General features: G+C 37.8%; 1 protein-coding gene across 3 annotated transcripts in view; it reads right to left on the reverse strand.

Moving 5' to 3' along the window:
* Positions 1 to 25,041, reverse strand: part of CTBP1 (C-terminal binding protein 1) — a 193,598-nt gene that overhangs the window by 3,256 nt on the left and 165,301 nt on the right. For all 3 annotated transcript variants that reach the window (XM_010000229.1, XM_010000231.1, XM_010000230.1), the window contains 6 exons: positions 21,959 to 22,103; positions 17,889 to 18,095; positions 11,281 to 11,495; positions 7,301 to 7,431; positions 5,029 to 5,156; positions 2,874 to 2,991 (listed from right to left, as the gene is read on the reverse strand). In XM_010000229.1, the coding sequence (XP_009998531.1) occupies positions 2,874 to 2,991; positions 5,029 to 5,156; positions 7,301 to 7,431; positions 11,281 to 11,495; positions 17,889 to 18,095; positions 21,959 to 22,103 (944 nt within the window). The remainder of the gene's footprint in view (positions 1 to 2,873; positions 2,992 to 5,028; positions 5,157 to 7,300; positions 7,432 to 11,280; positions 11,496 to 17,888; positions 18,096 to 21,958; positions 22,104 to 25,041) is intronic.

Genomic DNA, 25,041 nt, shown 5'->3' on the forward strand with positions numbered 1-25,041 from the left:
CCTACAAAGTCCCAAATTTACCAAGAAAAATACAGTAACCTTCTTAATTACAACTGAAAGGCAACTTTTAATTTTTATTACAATCTGTATTTTTTAAACTACAGAAGTACCTTGAACTATGTTAAACTCTGTTCAAGAAACTGAGTCTGTCCCAAAAGAGCTTAAAAATTTAAGTGCATGCTGTTATCTCACATTAGAGAGTCTTACCAGTGAAATAACATGAAATAACTCTGGAATTACCAACATCTAACTGTTCTCATCCAAGTACCGCATAAGTACCTGGATATTCTCATTTTGAACCTGTTAGAAGGCAGAAAGATATGTCAACCTGTCTATAAATTGCAGTGTCACTGTTTACTGGCTGTCAAATTTCACTTTGCCTATAACCTGCATGCTCTGAGACAGGGAAAGGCAGGGGGTGATTTAACAGGCAGATCAGTAACAAATGAACACTAGTAACACAAGAACAAAGCATATTATGCTGTTTTGCTGAGACTATCAGAAATAGTTCCTTCTCAGGAATTTTGCCAATCTTCACTTATGGGACAGGTCCTGTGTCCTTGACCTTATGTGTTGATAGGGCATCCTGCAATTCATTTGGTTTCAAAACCAGAAAGTAGTTTTGTTTTCCACAGAATACAGTAATATTGAGAAGATCAAGATTACAGTCTGCTGATCAATGCTCAACATTCTTTGCTTGCAATAACATTGGATAATTTAAGTTCTGTCCTACAACAAAATACAAGTAAATGATACATCCAGAATAAATCAGCCTCATTAGTTTTAGTTCACTGAGAGAGCTATTTGCATTTTTAACACATACATTATTATCCCAGGTCCTATCTTCTAATGCAATTACATGAGTATGATACAGTTATTAGCACATCTGAAACATCAGACTGTCTGTGAAAGAGTTCACAACTCAGCTCGTTGAACATAATCTTGGATTGCAAAGAGAAGACAGAAAAATCTGTTTCAAACAATCAATTTAAATTCTGTATTTAATCAAGGCAGGAATTAAGCATCAGCAAACACTGCTACTGACACCAATTTCTTCATAAACCCAGGGCTGCAAGTTCTGTGTATTTTATACTGCTCAAAATAGTAACTGCCTTCCCCCACACTCAAACACCATTCTATCATCCCTCCAAAAAGAAGGTTTAATATCTGTTGTATGACTAACTTCTCCCTCAAAATTTCCCAAGTGAGTTTTATTTTACATTTGGAAATAAAGGTCAAGTCAAAACTTATTTATGATTAATTTTCTTTATTAAAATAACTGACCCAAATCATGTCTACAGAAGGCATTCCGTTCCGCACTTACCCTGCTTAAATTAAATACATATGGTCTTTACCTTGTAAATCATGAACTTCCAAAACATGCCTATGTTAAAATACATTTCTAGCTGTGAAACTTGCTTCTGCTGGACTTGTGACCCCCCCAAATGAGAACAAATAACTGCATTTTATTTGGGCGCACAACCCTTTTCCTAACTGCCATGACAAGGTTGGAGTTATTACCCCTGTTCAGCAACACCTGCCTTTCAGCCTCAACTGAATTCAGCTCTACCCTGAGAACTCCAAACTGCAGTCAATGAAACCAAAGGCTGTGTTGAAAAGGCGGTGTTGTCTTGAACTTTTCATTTTTGCAAATAAAAACACCTTTCTTCAGGTATTTAGGGTCCTTTTTCCAAAAATAAACATCTTGACATGAGGCAAGATACATGTGCATTGGTCAAATCAAAGTCACCCTTTCCCTTTGGTGCACTTATGGCTATTGATAAGGTTATGGCAGAGGCTGGTGATACTGCCCCCTTGTCATCTCTCCACTGCTTTCTGAGGAGACTGTTAGAAGACAAGAGGACACGAGAGCTTTGCTTCACTCCTCAGCAGTTCAGAGCTGGGTTCTCATATGGTGCAACACACACAAAAAATCCTACATCTATTTCAAGTGTAGGGTAGCCTTCCTAAAGAAGGACAAAGATAAGACAGATGGAAAGATTAGGACAAAGAGGTATAAAAAAATTATGAAAGGATTGCACTGTCCTTTCCCTGAAGGCACTGAGGGAAGCAGCTGTTGGTAGCTTTCTCAGCCACTCTCATCCTACTTATGAGTAAATGCCATAGTGGAAGATAAAAAATTGCTGCCGTTTTTCATAAATCAAAATTGTGGGAAGCTGGCTACTAGGAAAAATTTGCTGCTATAACAGCTGCTAGGGATAAAGGGACAAAGACTCTCGGGCAAACAAAGTAACTAAGGAACATAGATATTAGATGTAAAAAAGATGCTTCTTTCTATTAATTATCAAGAGCTGCTTTCACAGCTGATTAAGAATACGTAGATCAAGTCCCTCAAATGCTTTGCTTAAAAATTAAACATTTAATTTAGAAAACACTTTTAAACACAATTAGAAAACACAATTTTAAACATATTTTCATAATCACCACAGGCTATTCTGTTGCATTCACTACTGAACCATTTGTTCCCTCTTGTGTCTGGAGGCCACACAACCATATAACAATAGTTTATTATTGAAAGTTTTTCTGTAACCTACTGCTGTATCATTATCTTCACCAAGAGGAACATAAACTTCCACTGCACTCACTGGAGGTGACCACTACTGTTTTACTGGAATATACAAAAAAATGTATATTGTTCAGATACTACTAACCACATATACACTTAGGCACTGCATGACTGACTTCAACTAGCAAAACAAGATTTTTCTCCTTAATGCAACAATTACAAAACCAATATATCTGAGGCTTAATCAAAACCCACTGAATTTATTAACAGGAAAGTCTTTTATTTATTCTGGAATACCAACCCCTGAATTAAGGAGGCATTCCCTTTACACCTACAGCATGCTTACCTGTATGCAGCACCATTAAGCTCTGGATGAACAACTGCTGGATCCATGCTGGCCCAATGTGTAGCTGCAGTCAAATGATCTTTGTTAACACAGTTTTTCAGACTGTCTGGAATACGACCTAGGATGAAGCCAGGGAGAGGAAATAAAAAGATAAGAGTATTTATATGCCTTATGCTCTCAATGCTTCTATGTTTAAAATACTTATAAATATTTGCTAATTTCTGTGGTCATGTTCTACTAGTCTTCCTTACAAAAGCATATTTATCTATTTATGTTACATTTATTTCATCACAATCTTGCCATGCTCACCCTTCTGTTTCTTACATTACTGTTTTCAGTGGTTGTCCTTATTTAATACTTTGAATGTTTTGATGTTGAAAAACATATTCAAAGATTATTTATTATTTGCTTATTTTCATTTTATGCAGCAGAATGTCATTGATTTTTTTTGAAGAGCAGAACAATTTAACATCTTCACCATCAGATGGTAGACACAGCCTGCACTATTTCCTTGGACACAATTCCCTAATTAGTTTCTCTCTCTCCACCCTCTCTCCTCTGCGTTCCCCTATGGTTTTCACATATCCAGCTTAATCCCACACCTCCTCTATCTTTCCTATATTAGTTTCACTGCAATTTAATGTCATTCTCACCTTCCTAACGTTTGCCTCAGTTTGCTCTTACTACAAACCACGTGCAAACACTGAAGTGCTGACAGCTTCAATAAAAAGAAATGATTTAGATCACACACTTTGAAAACACAGGTCTGTCTTCCTAGGCACCCGTCTGGGCTACTGCACAAGATTTAACACCAAACTAGCTTTGTAGAGCTGACTCTTACTCAGTTTTCAGCCCTTAGCCTATTGATGTTTATTTGCACACCACTCCAGTAGATATTGTATGCTAGTTAGTGGAATCCCTCACAGAGCTACTTGGGAGCAGGTAAAAGTTATACAACAACTTAAGAATTTACTATTAGAGGAGTTCTGCAGTATAAGCACAAGGACCAATTCAAACAAGAGGATGCTCAGGCTCTTTAGGGTACCCGTAGAACAGAGAGAAATAGTCCTGTAAAGGACAATTCAGACCAGGAATTTAAGAGGGGCCTTTCATCACCATCCAGAGAAGAATCTTTTTTCCGCACAGGCTATAAATGAGACTAAATTGCCCAGCCTCTCCAGGAAAGGCTACTGCTTTTTGTTTAGCAGAGCAATGTGCTGGCACTGAACTACTCTCAAGGTGACACAGATGGCCCTTCATGTCTGCAGAGCATTCAGTCTATATTGCCAAGGGGGAAACAGCAAAGTCCTACTAAAGAGAGAACATTAGTGCTTAATGAATCATTTTCCAGTATGAAAATCCTTCCTTTTATTTTAGGCTACAAGGGATTCAAACCAATGCCAAATGGTTCACTCTTCTCATTTTATTTATTAGCAGTGCATGTTCAAAACATAACTGTTTTCTCCTATGTGAACAGTTTACAATTACATGGTAGTTATATAACAAAGAGACTTTGCTCTTTAAAATGTCAGATGTCTTTAAAGACAGGAACATGTAAAAAACAGTATCCTCCCAACAAAATACTGTAAGCTTTTGGTTTTATTTAGAGAATGAGTTGTTGAGTTATAAGCATTATTAGGAACAGCATGAAGCTTTAGATGCTTTATCTCTGAACATTACACCCTTAAAGACCCTCAAATTCCAGAGTATCCTCTAAGACAAATTTGGATGGAACTGGAAAATATAAAGGAGCCAAAGAGAAAAGAACAAAGGAAAGAGAACTGCTCATGACAAGTAGAAGGGGGCACTAGGAAAATCTATGCAAGATACCTGCAATATCTGAACGACTTGGAAGTCAAGCCCACCAAACAGGTAATATTTAAGAGGGGGAAAAAAAAAGATAGATGATAATTACTGTTCTGTTATATGGAAAAGGTCCTTACTTTGCAGTGCCTTCTCTGTAATGGCAACACACCTCCAAAATTCTCAGTTTCAGTTCTGAGAACAGACTTAGTGGGTATTTGCTTGTTTCTACGTTTCAAATACTGGAAGTGGTAAATAAAACCTATGCTTGGTTCTTTCCAGCATCTTTCAAGACTGAACAATGAAGAAGTTTGTTAAAAATACAGAGTGAAGGAGCTAATAAGGTGAGTACCTGTGATCGCCCTCCGGATCTCTCGTGCCGCTTCCTCCCGCATCTCAATGGAGGCTTGTTCACTATACCAGGCTGCATGTGGGGTACAGATCAGGTTTGGTGCATCCTTCAAGGGGCCCTGACTAAAGCTAAATGAAGATTTAAAACAAGATCAAATGACAAAAAACATTGGGGGAGGAGGGGGTTAAGAAAGAGGGGGAACCACATGAATTTGCATATTAAGTTCTACAACAGAAAAAATACTGCATTTCTATTCCACGCTGGGTTTGATTTTAATTCTGTTAGTTAATACACTTTTCATGGAATAAATAAGCAACATTGACCTCTCATAGGCTCAAAGGGTAGAACCTAATTATAGTAGCAACATTAGCTTCTGTCCAATGCACTTATTGCTAACTACAGCCACTGCCACTCCAGTGCTGGTGCAGAAATGCATAAAGCAAGACCCAAATCAATTCAGAATGTCATTCCATTTATCCATTTCATCACAATTTTACTGCATTAGCCAACAAAGCTCTGTTCTTTGAAGAGTCACTGTCAATATGACATTTAGGTATTAAAAGAAAAAAAAATCTTACAATTATTTTGTCCATGAACAGCCTCAACTTTTTTTTAGACAATTCAGTTCTTTTTTTCCTGTTATTTTAAACTATTTTTTTCTTTCCTGCTCCTTTATAGGAACTCCACAGAAGGAGGAAATTTACAGATTGATTTTCAGGGAAAGTAATAAATCTGTATAAAAGTGCTATCACAGATAAAGAGTAAAGAAACTGAAAATAATGGAAACTTGCTCCTCCTATCTATTTCCAGTTTTAATAATCTCACAGTCAATTGGAACAACAGGAGAATAAATATTTTAAGCAAAAAGTGTGCTGTCAGAGTGGGTCATAATTCATAAAATCACAGATTTCATCTGTAGCTCAAGAAACGCCAAAATATCTGGCAAAACTCTTGAAAAAAAGAGTTGCATGCTATGATCAGGTAGAGATGCAGCACTGAAGCCAAAGGAAATTGTGGCTGTAATCCTGCAACTGAATCTCTGCAGATGGCATCTCCATGCAGCAAATGGGGCTTCCTACAGGTGCAACACTCTGCTTGTGTAGATCTGAGGTCTTAATTGGAAAGAACGTATGTAGCTGGGAGTCCCTTGAGCTGTTAAACTCAGGCTTTGTGCAGCACTATTGCATTGTAATGACTACATTTAGAAGTAAATGAATGCAGGGTAGGGTATGCATAAATAAAATTAAATATTTGTGATGTGGCATTGTGTCTCAGTAGATATAAAAAATTCTACCTAAAAGGATACTATTCTACTTTTTTTAAAGCTTCTATTCCCCACACAAGCTTAGAGTGATAGGTTGTCCTCTCTCCAGTATTTACAACCTGCCCTCAAGTCCTTAATCTGCTCCTCTTCAAAAAGTTACGTGGATTATTCCAGTTAAAACATTCCTCCCTACCCAGACTTAACAACTGAAAAAGGCTTGTCTCATATAAGCACTAAGCTAAAACAGTCTATTCTCATAACCGTAACTCAAAAGTCAGGCTCGAGACTCAAGGCCAAATAAACCAGGCCCATTTCTGATTAAGAGTGCTGATGTGATACCAATGTCACTCTGGGCTTCTGCCTAAACGTTGGGCTTCTCAGTATCATTCAAAACCTAAGGCTTGTGATACCAGCTCTGCTAAAGACAGCAGAGTTACTACTCCCCTGCTCAAGGGTAAAACAAAACAAAACCTGCACTCTGACCACCTTCCTTTACTTTTCTTGCAACTTACTATATTTATGACTTTCCTGCAGAGGCAATGTGGGCAAAACTAAGTCTTTTCTTCCAGAAAGGTGTCAAAGTAATTCTTTCTCACACCAAATCTAGCTCTTTGCCTTCTGACAGGGTCTGTTCAGACATCAACATTAGCTGCCTCCAGAGCTGCATCAATGACAAAGGAGTGCTCCCCTCAAAAGCCATGCCACAAAGGCATGCCCAGGATTTGAACCCAAGCCCCTGCTATTTCTGCTAAATAAGCCCATTGGATATTTTTTCTTTTAAGGAATTAAATCTTGGATGTCACTTTTTTCAGTTCTGACCACATACACAAGCTCCATCTACATTTGCATTTGTCCAGTGCTGCACAGATTCATGTTGCTTTACTAAGGAGTATTTAGCTACCAAATGAAAGGAAAACTCAATTTACTTGTTGCTGTTGATTGTATCATGCACTAAGACTTAAAAATAAGAAAGTGAACAAAATAAAAAGAAAAGAAAAGGAAAAGCACCTGAATGGTTCTGACTCATGTACATCTAAGGCTGCCCCTCGTATCCTTCCTTCCTTCAGGGCCTGTGCAAGTGCTTTTTCGTCTACTAACCCACCTCGAGCTGTGTTGACCAGGAAAGCCCCTTGTCTCATCTAGGGAAAGTTAAAAACAAGAATGATGAAATAAAAATAAATGAAATAAAATCGTTGTGGCATTTTTTTTTTTTTTACTCAAAAGAAGCATCCATTACAACAAAGGCTATTCAGCTGGTTTAACCTGTTAACAGTTGCCTTTCCTTTCCGTTGGAAAGCACCACAAAATGTGATGCTTCTAACATAAAATGCTATTTCACAGCACTTAATAACCTTTTGTTTCTTGTAAGTCATGTCTTTTAATAGAAGCGTTTCAGATACTGTGCAGTAACATGATCAAAAGATACAACTGTGCATATGAAAGTGACAGATCATTTTATGCCTTTTTAGTTCACTGTGAAATTGCATGAGACAGAAACTACAGCACATTCTTAAACAAATTCATATTTCGTGGTTTTCAACTTTCACACAAATAAAAGCCTACATTAATTTTTCAGGAAAATAAATGCTTTTGGATTTTCAAACACTTTTCCCTTTAGTTGCCAAAATACAGTAGATCTATGTTTTACTTATTTTTGCTATTTCAGCTTCCTCCTCCCTGTGAGCCTTTTCAAATAAAAGCCTAAAGAATTCGTATATTATTCAATTAAAAGGCATGAAAATGAATTTGATTGAGAACGCTGTGTGCCCAGGAGAGAAGCTGTGCTGTGCATTGTGCAGATTAGCATTGTAGATGACACTGTGTGGGGAGAACTAAAAGAATTTACACCATAATATATCCACAACATGAAAACAAAGTGGAGGTTTAAATGAGAGATGGTACAGAAAAAAAAATAAATTACTACATCCTGCTTCCAACCACCCTAATACTTCATCTTTTACCAGGTGTCTCAAACACAGCTTCTGATCTCAGAAGCATTTCTGTGCATGTATTTAAGCTTATGAAGAGCAGGAACTATGGTTAAGATGAGTGATAAAAACCTCATTTTGTACTGAGTCCATCTCTCACTGTGAGAACAAGAAAACCCCAACATTTTGACACAAAGTCAACTACTTGAAACCTACACATCAAACTAAAGCTTATGTAAATGGATCCCTACGCTTGAGAGACTGATTAGAAATACCAAATTCATTAACAACAAGAAGGTTTGGATGAAAGTCATCCATGAGAATTTTTTTTACGTGAGATCATAGGAAATATTAAACAATTAACAGACTAATGCTTCCAGTAAGGCTACAAGAAAACCCAACAGCATCTTCACTGGCCAATTCACTGGGTTTAGCGTGGCCTTGCCTATCCCCATTTGCAGACTCTTGGGCTTAAAGGAAAACCATTTATTGGTCTGCACAGCAAAACCAAAGCCCCATTTACAGGAGCAGAACTAAGGAATACTTCTTTAAGTTTTCTGTAATTAACCTGGGAAATTAGAACAGTGAAGAAATAGTAGCATGATCTTAAATTGATCTAGTAACAAGGTGCTTCTGATGGGAACAACCACTAAACCTCCACTACTTAGCAGCTGTGAGAACTAGAGCAAGACTAGAAGAGGAGGGCTCACCCAAAGGGGCAATTGCACTTTCTGTATAGACATGCCATACAGGCTCATGGGAGCTTATATACCCCAGAAATATCCTATTTCTGTGCTCTTGCATAGACATCATTTTGTGTTTTAAGTATAGACTAGTGCATCTCTATGCCCATTGAAAGACTTGAAATTTTTAACCAAAGTGAACTGTGCTAAAATCCTGTCCAACTCAGCAATCTTGCCTGACTTCTCGTACTAAGTCAAGTCCAAATAAAACAAAAAATGGCTGCATAAATGCATTCTAGTGGGAATTAATTATATGACTCATGATAAATTACAAGGATGAATGCAGCTGGACATGACCCTAAACAATGGGTGGAATTTTGAAAGAGCTTCACAGCTAGAACTGCTGATGGCTGTTAAATTCACCTACACTAAACCTGCACAGCTCCTTTTAAAATATAGTGTTAAAAATGCAGTGTCTGCTTCTCAAATGTGTAAAACTAAAGATGACCTCAGCTTCTCTTAAGAGCACTTGATTACCATGAGTTCAATAAACACAAGCTTGAAACACTTCTCTGAGCTTATCTGGCACTACTAGGCCAAGCAAAATGGCTAGACAGAATGCTAACTAATTAAAGGGAAAAGCTATTGAATGAGAAGACTGACACCAAATTTTCAAAGACATATTAAGGTTATGTAATTTCAGATTCTAAACAAAATTCAGGGTGAGACTAGTGAAATGAGATGCACCATACTTCTCTGTATCTTATTACATAAGCATGCAGTATTGGACAAAAAATGCATGCAATGCTTTCTAAAAATTTTGGGCCAACTAACTAACATCTGTCAGTCTAAAAAAGCTGTTCTGCTCCTTTTGATACATATTCAGAATATCTCTCCACACGAACTAAGCAGTCAGAGGTGCTACTGTATTTTGGTTTGCACATACAGACTGCTTCATCCAAAGTTTTATCCAAAGCAAGTTCTTCTAACATTTAAATCCTTGCTTTAATCATGAAGAATGATAACAAATGCTTATAATATCCTTTACAGTACAGACTTTATTATATGCATTCCATTTCAGATGGTATCACTCAGTTTTAACTTGTTTTGTTTGTCCCTCTGATTAATGCACTAAGCCCTCTCCAAAGCTCATTGCATTTATCCACCACCACTCAAAAGCTTCCCGGGATACACAGCCCAGGTTTCACACTTGGCTGTTCAATGAGTGACCCCTGCTAAGCCTGCAGGCAGTCCTACTGAATTCAGTGTGATTCTTTCTGGGTCTAGATGTCTACTTGCAAAGACATCTGAGCATGTAATAACCATTAAATGTACCTGAGCACACATCAAAAGAGAACTTTCAAGGCAGGGGGACAGCAATCTGTTCCCTTAAGAGATTTGCATTTTAAACTTCTTAACTTTTTAGAGTTTCAAATGCCAAACTCTGATTTTATGTTGGAATTGATCTGCAAAATCCCTAAATTCTCAAATCAAGAAGTGTGTGTTACACCATCAGTTGTCTGGCATTTTCCTACATGACAGTGGTCTGCAATTACTTTAGTTCTCCTAAAGTTCAGAAGTAGGTGCAAATTATTTCTCAGAAGCAAAGCAATTACTTTACTGCAACATCATTGTTCCCAACACATACAAATGCTACATATATAAAAAAGAGCAAAATTAACTATTGTATCTTAAGATGAGTTTCTTTTCCATGCGGTATCTACGTTCTTACACCTCCAACATTATAACTCTTGCTGTTACCTACACTGGGGTTGGAGTCAGAAGTTAGGACGTTTAATGAAAAGACTATCAAATTAGTCAACAATGGAGCAACTACTACACCCAGATTTTGAAATTATTTTAATATTACATAAAAATTTAGGGAGAGGTTAGTGCTAATTCCAAGAAACATTATTTTTCCAAATAATGCAATGCTGTAACTGCAATCCATCCAGGAAGCACTCTGCAAGCATCAGGACTGAGCACAGGGGGGAGCCATTTAGTCATAATCCTTAAATTGCATCTAAAAAAACTCAAACTGAGGAGGAAAAAGAGTGAAGGGCAGAATTGCTACCTGAAAATACACAGGTATAGGAAGTAGCTACTAGAAGACATAGGAAAGGTGTTTTTACATAAATGCAACTTTATTAAATCTGAGCAACATTAACAAAAGCAAACTGTTTCCATAAATGCAATGTTACTGAGCAAAACAACAAAAAAGGCAACTATACCTAAGCCACCAGCTATTCCCTAATCAGTTATAAACCTGCATGATCTCAAAGTAGCAAAAGGGACAGACTTTTCTTTCAAATGAGAATCTGCCCCTTCAGTGTCAGCCACCAGCACAGGTGTGGAGGGTGCCCACAGAGATTCTTACCTGCTTTATGGTGAAGTCGTTAATAAGATGATGATTGTGTTCATTCAAGTTGCAGTGCAAGGTAACACAGTCACTGTGGAACAGCAGGTCCTGCAAAGTGCTCACCCGCTGCAGTCCCAGAGCACGCTCCATGCCATCTGAGAGGTATGGGTCATAGAAAATCACACTGAAGCCAAAGGCTTTGGCACGTAGTGCTACTGCTTGCCCAACACGCCCTGCAACAAGACAAGCATGCAAGGAGAACAGACATGAAACAGCTGGTGTAAGGCAGCCTCATCTTTCCGATTGCAAATGCTTGTATGAAACTGGACTGCTTTGTACAACAACTGGAAGAGAGTAAAAAAAGAGGCAGCTCCCACCCCACTGTAAGACATCAGTCAGATAGAAATGTTACATTTGGGCTGTCTCACACTGCTTGGTTCAAAACCAAGCAGGAGGTCTGCACCTTTTGCAACCAGGGATCTGATATGCCAGAAGATGTCACATAAACTGCAATAATCTGTGTATTACAAGGGCTTGCCTGCTGGGCCTGTTCATGGTAAAGCACTACTGCTTGTGAGCACATCCTGCCAAGGACTTACCCTTATCCATGCCGGACCAGCTGGCTTTAATAAAAAGCTATAAAATTAATCCTCAAAAATGGATGCAGTAAAAGATAATTTGTTTAATCTGAAGCCCAACCATTCTCAATGAATGGAATCTCCTTTCTGAACTAGTATTTTATTTCCGAGTAACATCCTTACAGCATTAAAATACCAAAAAGAATCCTGTCATCTCAGGCTCTAAAAAATGTTGTATCTGTCTATGTAAATGATGAATAAATAGTCCACCACATGGAACCTAGTTCAGAAAAGGGCGGTAACATCTGGTGTTAGCTTTTGTCTGTTTCACCTTCCTTACTGTTGTATTTCATAGTTGTGACTGAAATTGCTGTTTCGGCACAACTCCATGTCAGATGTATCAGGAGGTGTGTATTTCCCTTTGCTACACCACTAGTAAACCACGGAGAAAAACAGTTGAGTACATCTAGTGAGTAATGGTAATTTGAAAAATAGGAAGTAACACATTTCTCACACTACACACTCATGTTGAAGTACTACAAATGTTAGATAAAGACATTTCAAAAGCATCACTAGGCACACCATAATAATCACGTCTCATTAAAAAAAAGTCAACAAGTTTTCTTTTGTAACATCTGAGTTTGTTTATAAAAGCATCAAATTAACAAAGAGAAATCCCGTCTCTTTCCAATTGTGCTTGAAGGGATTTCCCTCTGCTTTTCAGTTTCTGTTTGAATAAACTTAAGAAGCGACAAGAAAAAAGGTTTCATGTTGATCATTTAACCTGAACACAGGAATTCTGCAGTGCTTAGTGACACATGCTTGGAATATTGAGCAGCATCTCAATCTGATAGGGGCTACTGGCTTTTCTTTGGGGACACCAAATTAAAATGCTCTTCAAAATATTTTATTTCAATACTTGCCTACATGTTATTTGTTTGCTTTGCAAGCTGCTTTTCATAAACTTGAATTAGACAATTTTCAGTACAAACACTTTATTATTTGCAAATTTTGGCATGTTCACAGCTCAAGGAATCAGTCACACAACTGTAAACAATTTGTTTGTTTTCTTTTAGAAAAGGAAGCGTATCGTTTTCACTCCAGCTCCACAGATTTTCCCAAGCAGCATTTTGTCATCTGTTCTTTTTTACACTCTTTGCAACACCAGCACCTGAGGGGATTCACGACAGTGAAATTTCTTACAACAGACTCACCAGCTAAAGCTACAGTTCCCATTCATCGCAACTAGGCTAATAAACCAAAGCCTTCTTCAATGTGCACATAGTTTCCTCCTGAAGCACCCAGGAATCCCATGTGTGTATTTCTAGCCAGAATTGTCTTATTACAATTATTTTATGCTATAAAACTGTTATGCAATTGACATTTAGTCTTAGTTGCTATACAAATACACAGGTATACACACATAATTTGGCAATTCCCTTTTAGACTACAGTCCAACAATTTAGTACAACCACAAACCTATGATGGTTTGTTCCTTTCCTGAAAAACTTGCTACATGACAATCTCCTGACTATGATGGGTGGTCCGAAACCTATTTCAGTCCATCAAGAACAACAGAAAAGCTCACAAAACATGCCACCTTTGGGACTACTCTATCTTAAATGCATATACAATTGCTATGAATATTCTTGGCTGTTTTGAGGGAAGGCAAAACATTACATTCAAAATACAAAATGAACTTCTTGGTCAGTAATGTGGGAAGAACGCTGAAAATACATGTTGCATACTATGGCAAAAGAAGCAGAAACTAACAAAAGCCTATTTAAGAAATTAAGAGAATTACACAAAGCTCTAGCAAAGCCCATGCACCATTTCAGGGACACTAGATGTGTACAAAGAGACTCACCAAAAACTGCTGGGTCTCCTGTTATAGTCTGACCCATCTGCTCCCACCAAGTCTCCCAGTCTGTAGGAGTCTCTGACCTTGACTTTGCTGATGACCTGATTTGAGTTTGATGGTCCAGCAGCTGCAGTTGACAATGACTCCTGCCCAGCCCTTTAGCAAAGAATGAGCATCCTATGCTGTTTTATTAAATGCCCTTGATACTGTGGAAATGTTGATGACCTGCCTGCAGATTTCCACGGAAAGAAAAAGTGCTTTCACTTAGCAGCTCCTTCCTGTCTATGAAACAGTAATGGAGAATCTGGGTAATTTTTCTTCCCTCTTGGAGAACTCTGAAACGTGGAGGACCTAGTCTTAAGCATTAATACTGTCTGGCAATGCAGATCAGTGCTTTGGCCAACATCTAGTCAGAACCGTGGGACTGCTGAGATAATCTAGCAGGTGAGGAAAGACAAACTGCGTTATGACATTCATTATGATGCATAGACAAATGTATGTGGAGGAATTTCACCTCTCTTGAGTGAGGAAATGCATTAGCTATTAGTCATCAGCATTTGTAACTGGGAAGGAAGGGGAAGGGAGTGTGACTTCACAGCCTTCACTGCTGTAAAATTATCATTATAGCAGAACCAGGGCCAGCTATCTATTCATGTAAGTACTTACATGCTGCTACTCATATATATTCTCCTTTTAAAAAAAAAATCTGTAAATGTCTAGATATAAGGTGAAAAGGTAGCTTTTTTTTTTTTAAAATGCATAAATGCAGGGCTTTCTATCCAAGCTTGTGATGCATCACTTGAAATACAGGACACTGGATAGTAATACAGATTGCAAATGACAAAGACAGCTGTTTAACGACGTGATATTACTATTTATGTAAGGCTCCAAGAATCACACACTTCATAAAGACAGAAAAAAAACCCCAGGCTCTGCCCTAAGGAGCTCAGAGGCTAACCAAACAACAAAACAATGAGGGATGGTATCCAACAAGCACATGAAGGGGCATTATGCTGTTGAGTCTCTGCTTATCTTCAAGCTCAATACAAGCAGAGGATGAGAGATGGGGTTAACTTTAAAGGAAGAGGACAGAGTAATAGGATTAAGCAGGATAGACCAAGTGTCAAAGCAGGAATATGCATGAGAGGAGGCAAAGAGAAGAGAGTGGGTGATGGAAAGAAAAAGGCAAGTGAGTCATGAAACTTGGCTAGATCAGTGGATGAGGAAGTGAGTAGCTGAAGCTTTGGAGGGAATTACAGTCATTCCCTAGCACAGTGATAGGCAACAGATAGGGTGTTTCTCTTCAGCAACACAAGAGAAAAGCCCAGAACAGATGTGAAGAGGGTCTGGAGTTAGCTGTTGTAGCAGCAAAGTGATGTATTTCAGCAATATATTCAGCAACACACTGCTGAAGAGATCACAAGTTTAAGACAAGAATAGAGAAACACATATAAGCTGTGGTTGAGATTTGAGTTGATCTCAAGACATGCAAAGGACAAAAAGAGCAATACTGCACAGAACTAGCAAAAAGAAGGACTTGGTAACAGACGACTAAAATTCTTTGGTTTGTGTGCAACGCATTTGCTTCATAGCCTCTTAGTGGTTCATCAGTGGTGATGCTGACAAGTCTAAGTAACAAAATAATCAACTGAGGCAGAATTACAGATGTGGGAAGAAGCCAGTAGTAGAGAAACAAAACCTAAGAGCAACTGTCTGTTGAAGATGGTTGTAAATAAACTCTGTTGTCTAAAACTAAGAGACAGGTAGCCTCCTGCAGTGACCTGTAATAGAAAAGAGTGCATATCACAGCCTAAGTGCCTGAAGTGCTCAAATGTAAAGTTTGGCACAACTGAATAGCCTGGAGAAGAGAAGGCTCTGGGGGGGATTTTAAAGCAGTCTTTCAATACTTAATGGGTGCCTATAAGACAAATGGCAACAAACTTTTTAGCAGGGTCTGTAGTGATAGGACAAGAGATAATGAGGGTAATGAGGGTAAACTGAAAAAGGGGAGGTTTAAACTGAATATTAGGAAGACTTTTTTTACAATGAGGGTGGTGAAACACTGAACAGGCTGCCCGAAGAGGTGGTAGATGCCCCATCCCTAGAAACATTCACGGTCAGGCTGGACAGGGCTCTGAGTAACCTGACCTTGTTTGGAGATGTCCCTGCTCACTGCAGGGGTGTTGGACTAGAAGACCTTTAAAGGCCCTGTCCAATCCAAACCACTCTATGATGCTATTTCCCTGTCTTCTAAGACTACATCTTCATTGTTTGCTAGTACACAGCTACATAGGGGTTTGTTAGAATAAGTCAGAATCAGAATGTTGGGTCCATTCACATACATGCACAAAGTGAAACAGTGGAATTTTTCAAAACTGACTTTACAACTTTATATTCCTTGATATTGTGCATATCCTGTCATGGGAAAAGACACAGGAACTACAAAAGGCTAGAGGAAATTACTGGTTAATAACCGTAAGAGATGTGTACCTTTAAAATCAGATTTTACTAGCCTTTTAATACACCATGCACACAAACAGCTAGCTTTGAAAACCAAACCTAGCCTTTTACGTAGCTTTACACACATATTGGCAGTCTGATTATCCATTTATTCCTCCCTACTTTCCAATCACTCACAACAAAAACACCACACGTAAAGAGTCAAATGTCAATAATAAATTACCTTTTTTTCCAAATTTCAGTCTGGAATTTCTGCAATACAAAACCCACAATGCCAACAGGACAGGTATCTCCAGCAAGCATAAATACAGCTTGTGAGTCAAGGCTTCAACTTCTGAAAACTAGGTATGAGTTTCCATTTTTAAACATTGCAGGTTATTTTCTATTATTCAAGTACAGATGCTGTGATTGTGGGTGCAATAATCATTGTGTATTTAAAGAGGTGCATAATTACATAGGTACAGGTTTGAGAAGGCAACTCGCTGACTAACTTCTTGAAAGCCATATTTTAAAGGCAATTTTTTGAGAAGAATTTTCTGCTGCCTTGCATACTCATTTAAATCCATACTATGTAACACCAGGCTATTTTCAGCTTCCAAAAGTAAGAGTTCGTGGCTTGAGTTATTTGACAGCAACGTGTAACTGGAACAGCCATTTATGTATGATGCCTTGTTGTCAAAAAAAATCACATTATTAATTCCTGTGGATGAATACCACAGCAATTAGACCCACAATCCATCAGATCTTTGATAAGACAAGTACATGACTGAATATTTTTTAGATAGAAACTGACTTGCTTGTTTTTCTTCTCTAGTTCTGTAACAGACAGTAATTAATTCATCTCAAGCAAGCCTGTCCATCTGTTAGATGCTGAAACACATTTTGGGCCATTCAGAGAGGTAAGTAGGTGATTTTATTAGGTCTGGAAACATTTCAAACTTTCTTGCATATATTTTTTTCTACCACAGCAATTAGACCCACAATCCATCAGATCTTTGATAAGACAAGTACATGACTGAATATTTTTTAGATAGAAACTGACTTGCTTGTTTTTCTTCTCTAGTTCTGTAACAGACAGTAATTAATTCATCTCAAGCAAGCCTGTCCATCTGTTAGATGCTGAAACACATTTTGGGCCATTCAGAGAGGTAAGTAGGTGATTTTATTAGGTCTGGAAACATTTCAAACTTTCTTGCATATATTTTTTTCTCTCATTTGAGCTGAAACACGAATTTAGATGCAGCCCCACCAAATGTATGAAATAACTGCTCTACAGACCGTTTCTGCAGCAAAAACTCTTCAGATATATTAAACACAATAAAAGGAAAGACAGCACAAACAGACCCAGATATGACAATGGACAAGAAATAGAACAAATGCGCGCAACAGTGGGATGAAGTAGCAGGAACCTTGTCCTGGAAAAGGGAAGCAATGGCATCTCCTCCTCTTACATCCAGTGTGCCTGAAACCAGGCCAATATAATAACAGAAACATGTAAAGAAGCTCAAAGAATATCAACAAGAAGAACAATTTCCTGAGGGAAACGATGATGTCTAAAAGGAAAAAATTTGAGGCATATAAACATCAGGAATGAAGTGGTATCATATAGCATGTTTGACATAGAAAGGAGTGAATTTAATGTTTTGTTTTTATAGCTCAAATCTTCATCTTCTTTTTTAAAGCAAAGAAGGTGAGGAGTATTAAACCACATCTCCAAGCCAACATACCTAATCCAATAATGCCCAAGGTCTCCCCTCTGATCCTGGCAGCTCCAGAAGCCACTTCCCGAATCTGTTCAACACTTTGTACTCTCGTGCCTTCTCGCAAAGCCTGGTGAAGCCAGGTGGTTCGCCTGTACAGGTTCAGAATGTGGCACATGGTAGAATCTGCTGTTTCTTCTACTGAAGCAGCTGGCACATTACACACTGCAATCCCTGCAAAGAATGGGGGGAAAGGACACCAGTTGCCAGGCGCTTCTTACTTTTTCCCATGTAACGGCCATTCAGGAGTATGATATTTAAATGTACAGATATTTCAATACCTGTTTTGCATAAATGCTGTTTCTGACTGTAATGGCAGACAGAATACTTGACATAATTTATAAATACATGTAAGTGTATTTTTTTCCTGATTTTACTTTTACTATTTATTGTGTTTGCTGACTGAGACAAACTTGTGCACTGACTCCACAAGAACAAAGTGCTGCAGACGTCAGCAAGTTGAGAAAGAAAAAAAAAAATTACATGTTGGTAACCATTTTACATGCACACTGTGCTAGATGTTTGGAACAGGAAAGAGAAATATGTAAGCAACAAGTGTGGTTAATCATCACTGTTTCAATGTAATTGTGTGAGTTACATTTCCACCATTGAGCAGATATCCTCCCAAAATCTAGCTATACAAGTCAGAAAAAAGAAAATAATTTATGATGACAACAGCTCTTATGAAGCCCTCATGGGGCGATTCTTCAGTATTTCCAATCCATGTATGGGTTATCATGACACAGAGAGGGACAAGTTGTTTTGTGGTGCACTTGGGATTGTAAAATTATGACAAACAGAAGCCAAGTCCCTTTCTGGCCTCTCAAAATAAAGATAACCCATCTAATTGTCAATACAGAAATATAAAACCTGTTTCTCATGACATGTATATATAATGCAAAAGTCAGTCTATGTTCCTAATAGCTGAAAAGTTACTGACAAGGGCCTAACATCAAAAAGCCAAAAGACCACTACAGATTTCCACAGACATACAATGAAGGTGGACTGATTAAAGACTGAGAATATTCTTTCTTCCCTTCAAAAAAATGATCAGGAAACAAGTGATAGCAATTTATCCCATTCTGTTTTTTACCTTCCAGTACTCCATGTACAGCAGGGAAGGAAAACGTTTGTTTGAAAAAGTTTGTGTCCTTCTTCACTTGTCTCTCTTCATACTTTCTGTTTACTACATGTTCTCTCTCTAATCATCAGCTCTCACAATTGTTTGTCTCTCAGTTCTGCTGACTGAGATCACAAACAGTATAATTTCATGGAGAGGAGAAAAGTGCTTGTATACTAGAAAACACCCTAATACTGTTTTTGCTGTCTAGTTGTTTGGGTTTTTACATAAATAAATATTCAGTGAGCCCTCAGCTAACACCAGTATATCTTATGAAGCAAGAAAAAAAATCTCTTCAATAACAGTAGTAACAATAATCTGACAAATAATGTCAATACTATATTTATGTTTTACATTCAAATGCCTTCATTCTGCTGCTCCCTAGTTTTTTCTAGATTTCTTTAGATGTAAAAAAAAACCCATAAGGAACATGTAGAACTACTTTTCTCTGCTGTAGAGATACAGTGTCTGCTGAGTCACTGCTCTGACGTACACAAAATACAACATAATTTGCTGGAATATTAATCTTGGCATCCTGCTAACATGAAAGAAACTCATCGTTTTTTAAAAAATGGAGAAATACTGTGAATGAGGAGTAAAAGCATGAGACTGAAAAGTAACATCCTTTTAAGTGCATAATACTAAATAGCTGCATTTTTTTACATGGTAAGTCGTTTTCATGGAGCAAAACGCAGGTTTTACATGGCAAAACAAATTTAATAAGTATTTCTCCTGATAGTTGATATCAACAAAATAATGCTTAAAAGGGAATTTAAGAAGTTATATTACATATCTGGGAAGAGAAGTAAGGAATTTAACTCACCTTATACCTTCCTCCCCAATAGGTTTCCTTAGGAAACTCAGGGGAGAAGAGTTAGATCATTTTGCTCCTAAACTAGGAATTTCTTCTTCCCTATTTTCCCTCAGCTTTAGAAACACCTAATTTCTGAAAAGCAGAGATATGGCAAACACAAAAAGCAGCAAGAGAGGGGCAAGGATATGGAGAAACAAGACATTTCCCATAATAAAAGAGAACACACTTATCTCATATCCATGACTTCTATGCTCCCCTTTCCTCACCACTTTCTGTGACCTTGTGTGTAAGTTCAATGCCAAAAAAATGCAGGTCAGCTGGCATCAGCTTTGACTCCCAACTTCACTTGCATCCAGCTACACTTACAACTCAAACATTATTTCTACTCAACAACTAATTAGCTGGAGAAAAAATAGATCAGATCTTGAAGATTTTATCCAATAAGCATCTGTTTTCATGTATTTTAAGCAGGGTAAAGATTTCTGAAAAATAACTGAGTCACTACAGGAGTTCAGAAACATGTCATGCTTTAAGGTTTAAATCTTTACCATATTTCAAGAGTGAATAAAACCTTTTTACAAAGAGCAATTAACTCATGTTATCTCCTTGAGGTGCAAATAATTTTTACTAGTTCAGCAAATGCAAAGTGATTTCTCCCAGTAGTGGCTGAGTCAGTATTTAATTCCAACCATTTCACGTAAACTACTAAAATCAGAGATACTATACTACAAGCCTTTCAGCATTTACTGGCTGTTGATAGAGTGGACAACTGTAATTTGTAAATACTGGAACGCACAAACAGGATGGATCCTACCAGCATAACTAAGTCTAATCATAACCCAGGAACAGAATGATTAGGAATGTGGATACTCAGCATTTCGTACCAATGAACATGTCCCAAATCTACTGCACCCCGGCTTGAAGAATTATGCTGATGAACTTAAGATTATAAACTTGGGTTACCATCCAGCATTGAGACTTACACAAAGAGCCAACAAACGAGTAAAGGTTTTCTGCTTACCAGGGTTTCTCTGTACAAATCAGATTCCTGACAGGTCAGGGCCTTGGATCTGTTACTAGGTTTTGGCTTTTGATCTAGGATTTCACCCTAGGTCAAACTCTACTTACATCTGTGTTTCTGGGGCTCATAATGTGTGCACCTAACTGTGGCACTAGCTGCAAAAAGCAGGAACACAGCCTTGCATGCTTTCAGACCTGATCTGTTATTTACAGGATCTTGCAAAGAAGTTGGTACTTTCTGCCTGCTGTGCAAACTACACAGCCATTAGAAACAGGTGGTTATTTTACTATGATTTACTGATAGAGACTATATTACAGTCCCTCACTACATCAGTAGAGTTATTACTAGGACTAAGCACTGTCACACGGAACTAAATGTTTTCAAGATCTTCTCAGAGCATAATGGGAAACTTACTTACTCATCTCAACCTTAAAAAAGACATGCAGAAAATGCAGACAATTATTCTGAGCAGTAGTTTGGCCTGTATGCGATAGAAAAGAGATGGTTTACCCTAAAGTAGAAAAAGTAAAAATCAGACAGCTGCTTTTTTACAGTGAAACTGTAAGCACCATCTCTTCATAGTTAGAGTATCTGAATTTATTCTGAAGCATCAACAATTGATTCTCCTATGAAATCCATATTTCTGTTTTATGGAGTGGTTTAGTACTAAATCTCATGCATCATAAATAAGTCTCAGACAGTTGATAATGATCTCATTTTTTATTTAAACAGAAGTAGTATGCCATGCTGATGGAATTATATTTTGTAATTGGATTACAGCAGTAGTAGCTAAAATATACAATTGGGGTAAAAGAGAAAGGGATGAAAAATTATGGCCTTACTTCTTGGGTTTATATTGAACAGGCAGATTGTCATCCTGTCACAAAGCTGTTAATGTTATCACTTAATTAACTAATGCTAGTATCTCCATAATGACTTTTAAACACTTTGATGAGAAAATTATACAGCTTACATATTATGTTAGTATAAATTATACAGAAAACATTAATGCAAAGACTTAGATGCTATCAGATTTCTGGAAGCAAGTCTAAGATGTAAAATAATGTCTTTAATAGTCATACCTAAATCTCCAGCAGATTTGATGTCAATGTTATCAAAACCACTGCCAATTCGGACAATTATTCGAAGTGCTTTAAATTTCTCCAGGTCTTCTCGTGTTAAAGTGATAGTGTGATACATCAGTGCACCCACTGCTTCATTTAGTACCTACAAATAAAATAGAAAAAAGGAATTAACTTTTTTTTCTTTTGTAGGATCTCAGCTTAATCACAAACATATTTTCAGATATAAAAAGACTGTAAAAGCATTAAATCCAGGTCTTTTATTGGAAAGGTTATTTCTTAAAATATCATCTATCCTCTTGTTAGTACTTTTCATCTGATGTATCTGTTCTAGCATGACAAGGTTAGCTTTAAAGAACTAAGTGACCTATATTTGTATTCTTAATAAGAGGGAAAACTCTTCTGATTTCACAGGAGATGCTCTGCAACATGGAACCTTAAGTACAAGCATCACTGGACTACATCTGCACATGCAGATGAAGCACAACATAGGAGCAAGCACTGCCTTTAAACAGTACTTTTATGCTTAGGCAGCTGACATTCAGTTTTGAATGAAATCACAGAGCAGTATCTCTTCACCATCCACCCAGTGATACAGACATTCACTGCACTACTAAACCACTTCATACCTGAATGAACATTCAGTAATCATTACAAAACTCTTAGACAACAGAGACTGAAATCTGTCAGTTCATACATAAGAACAAAGCACTTGTCCCTTAAGTTTATGGATACTGCAATTATCTAAGCTCTCACTGATGGAAAACTGGATGTCACATAAATTGGTATAACTGAAATACTAAACTAGACATTATCCAGAGAAAACAGCACCTCCAAGAAAACAGAAATGTTACCCAGGCAAAATGTTTCAAAATAAAAGATTTGTGGGAGAACAAGCCAAAAAACCCCAACCAAACAAAAAGAAATTGTGAAGACCTGAAAAGTCTGAGTATCTTTTTAACTTGTGTTAGAGTTCATTCAACCTAATCAAGAAAGGTCAAGAGGAAGGGATGCAGACAAGGGGGAAAGAGCCCAGCACACCATGCCCAGCAGTTTCAAATCCTGCTACAAAACAAGCAGTGACACAGCTGATAGAAGTTCATTGTCCAGAAAGCAGAAAATATTATCCTCTCTTTATATGCAAATCAGATTATTTCACTTCTTAAAAACACTTCTGTGTTTCCACCTTCAATGCTACCTCATACCCTCATCATTCTGGGAGATCCAAAATACACACAAATCATTTCAATGCCTAAGTAGTTGCAATTACTTCAAGAGGTTCATGTCATGCACTTCACACAGTTCAGCAAAAGCTCTAAATTTCTTATTCAATAGACTTTTGGTACATGTACAGATTCTGCTATCAGTTATTTCTCTCATATGAGCATTGTGTAGGGTGCTGCAAGATAAGCAACAATAATCAACAGCAACATAAGTAATTAAAAAAAAATAATTGCAGGAAAAGTCTCACTCACAGAGGATTACAAGTGTTGGAACCCAAAGTCTGCAGCTACGATTTTGAGAAGTAAAATACATGAAGAAAAACTTTAAATGAAAATAAAAACCAAATTCCATAAAAATGAAAGAAAACTGCTTCTTACTCAATACTTCACAAAATTATTTATATTATTTCAATAGGTGTTTCTGGATTGGTAACTCCAGTTCTAAATCTGATTGAGACAATAATCCTTTGAGCAAGATTTTGACTTAATCATAAGAGTAAGAACTACAAAACATTAGAAATTAAACATCCTTAAAGAATGTAGCTACAGCTGTAGGCTCTGATCTTATAAATTATTATATACACACAAAACTCCTTGATTTTACTAGTACAAACAAGGCCTTTGGAGATTAAATCTAGCAGTCACCAGTCAGAAAGACTGAACTCATCAGAATGTGTTTCCTTGTGCTGTTACATAGTGATAAAAAACCCAACTGGTTTTGCTTCTATAGTGACATTACAGTTGTTATGGACCCCATGCCTGGGGCAGTCTGCATAAGAAATAGTCCTTCTTATAACCTGAGTGCCCACCTACAATGGCCTTAGGGTTTTTCTGTCCCATTAATTCCTAAAAGAAAATTGTTCCAATGTCTCACAGCTCCAACAGTATGGAAATTTCTTCTAATTTCCAGACTCAGTTTACTCATAGCCCAGGTTGTATCCATTTGTTCTGGCGCCACTGGTGGCCATTTAAACATACTTTCTCTCCTTGGTGTTTACAATCCAAAGGTATTTACAGACAGTGATCATATCCCCTTCTCTGCATTTGTTTGACTAGACTTCACAACCCTTGTCCTCCTGGTCTTGTCTAGAACGATGCTTTCTTCTCTCTTGATCAGCCTTACACTTCTCCACTGTGCTTAAAAGAATTCTATGGTCAACTCCTGGGTGATCACAACTGCGCCCAGTGTGTTACTGGAGGTCTCCCTCCCCTCCGTGCTACAGCAGCACTGTCAGCAGCAGTGGAAATCTCTCCTAAATCAAATCCCACATGACGTGTGACGTTTTCACAAAGCCATCATCATGCCACCAGCTGGCCCTTTGAGTCGTGTAAATCTGAATCCTTCTCCCTGAAGCATGTGCTTCTGTAACACTCCCACGCTTACAGCAGAACAAAGAAGTTCTCTGACACTTGTTACTTCAAGACTCAAGGTCCTCAATTTCTTTATGATATCCCAGTCCTCTCCAATTAGCCATGTCCTCCACTGTGGGTTTTCTCACATACTTTTCCTCCGTTCATGCCAGGGTTGATCTAAGATGGTTGTGACACAAGAGAAAACATCCTCTGTTTAGTTGTCAAAGACATAAAGCCTAAAGTAGCTTAGAGCTTACGATGACTTACCTACAGCTCATGTTGTAGCCAGACCCTTCTTTCCCTCCTCTCCAGTGCCAGAAAAGGCCAATGTTGTGTGTTTTTGCATATGCAGAGAGCTGCTACTGCTCTAAGAATAAACAGCCCTTAAATAAGGGCTAAAAGACAGTTGAAGTGGCTCAGACTTTTGCGTTTTAGAAACAGTGTTTCATCTGGGAAGCAGTTTTCCAGTTCATAATCATGTATATTTTATTAACTCAGCCAGTCAAG

This window comes from Chaetura pelagica, unplaced genomic scaffold (assembly GCF_000747805.2).
Source record: "Chaetura pelagica isolate M959 unplaced genomic scaffold, ChaPel_1.0 scaffold116, whole genome shotgun sequence".
In the NCBI taxonomy this organism is placed as follows: Eukaryota; Metazoa; Chordata; class Aves; order Apodiformes; family Apodidae; genus Chaetura; species Chaetura pelagica.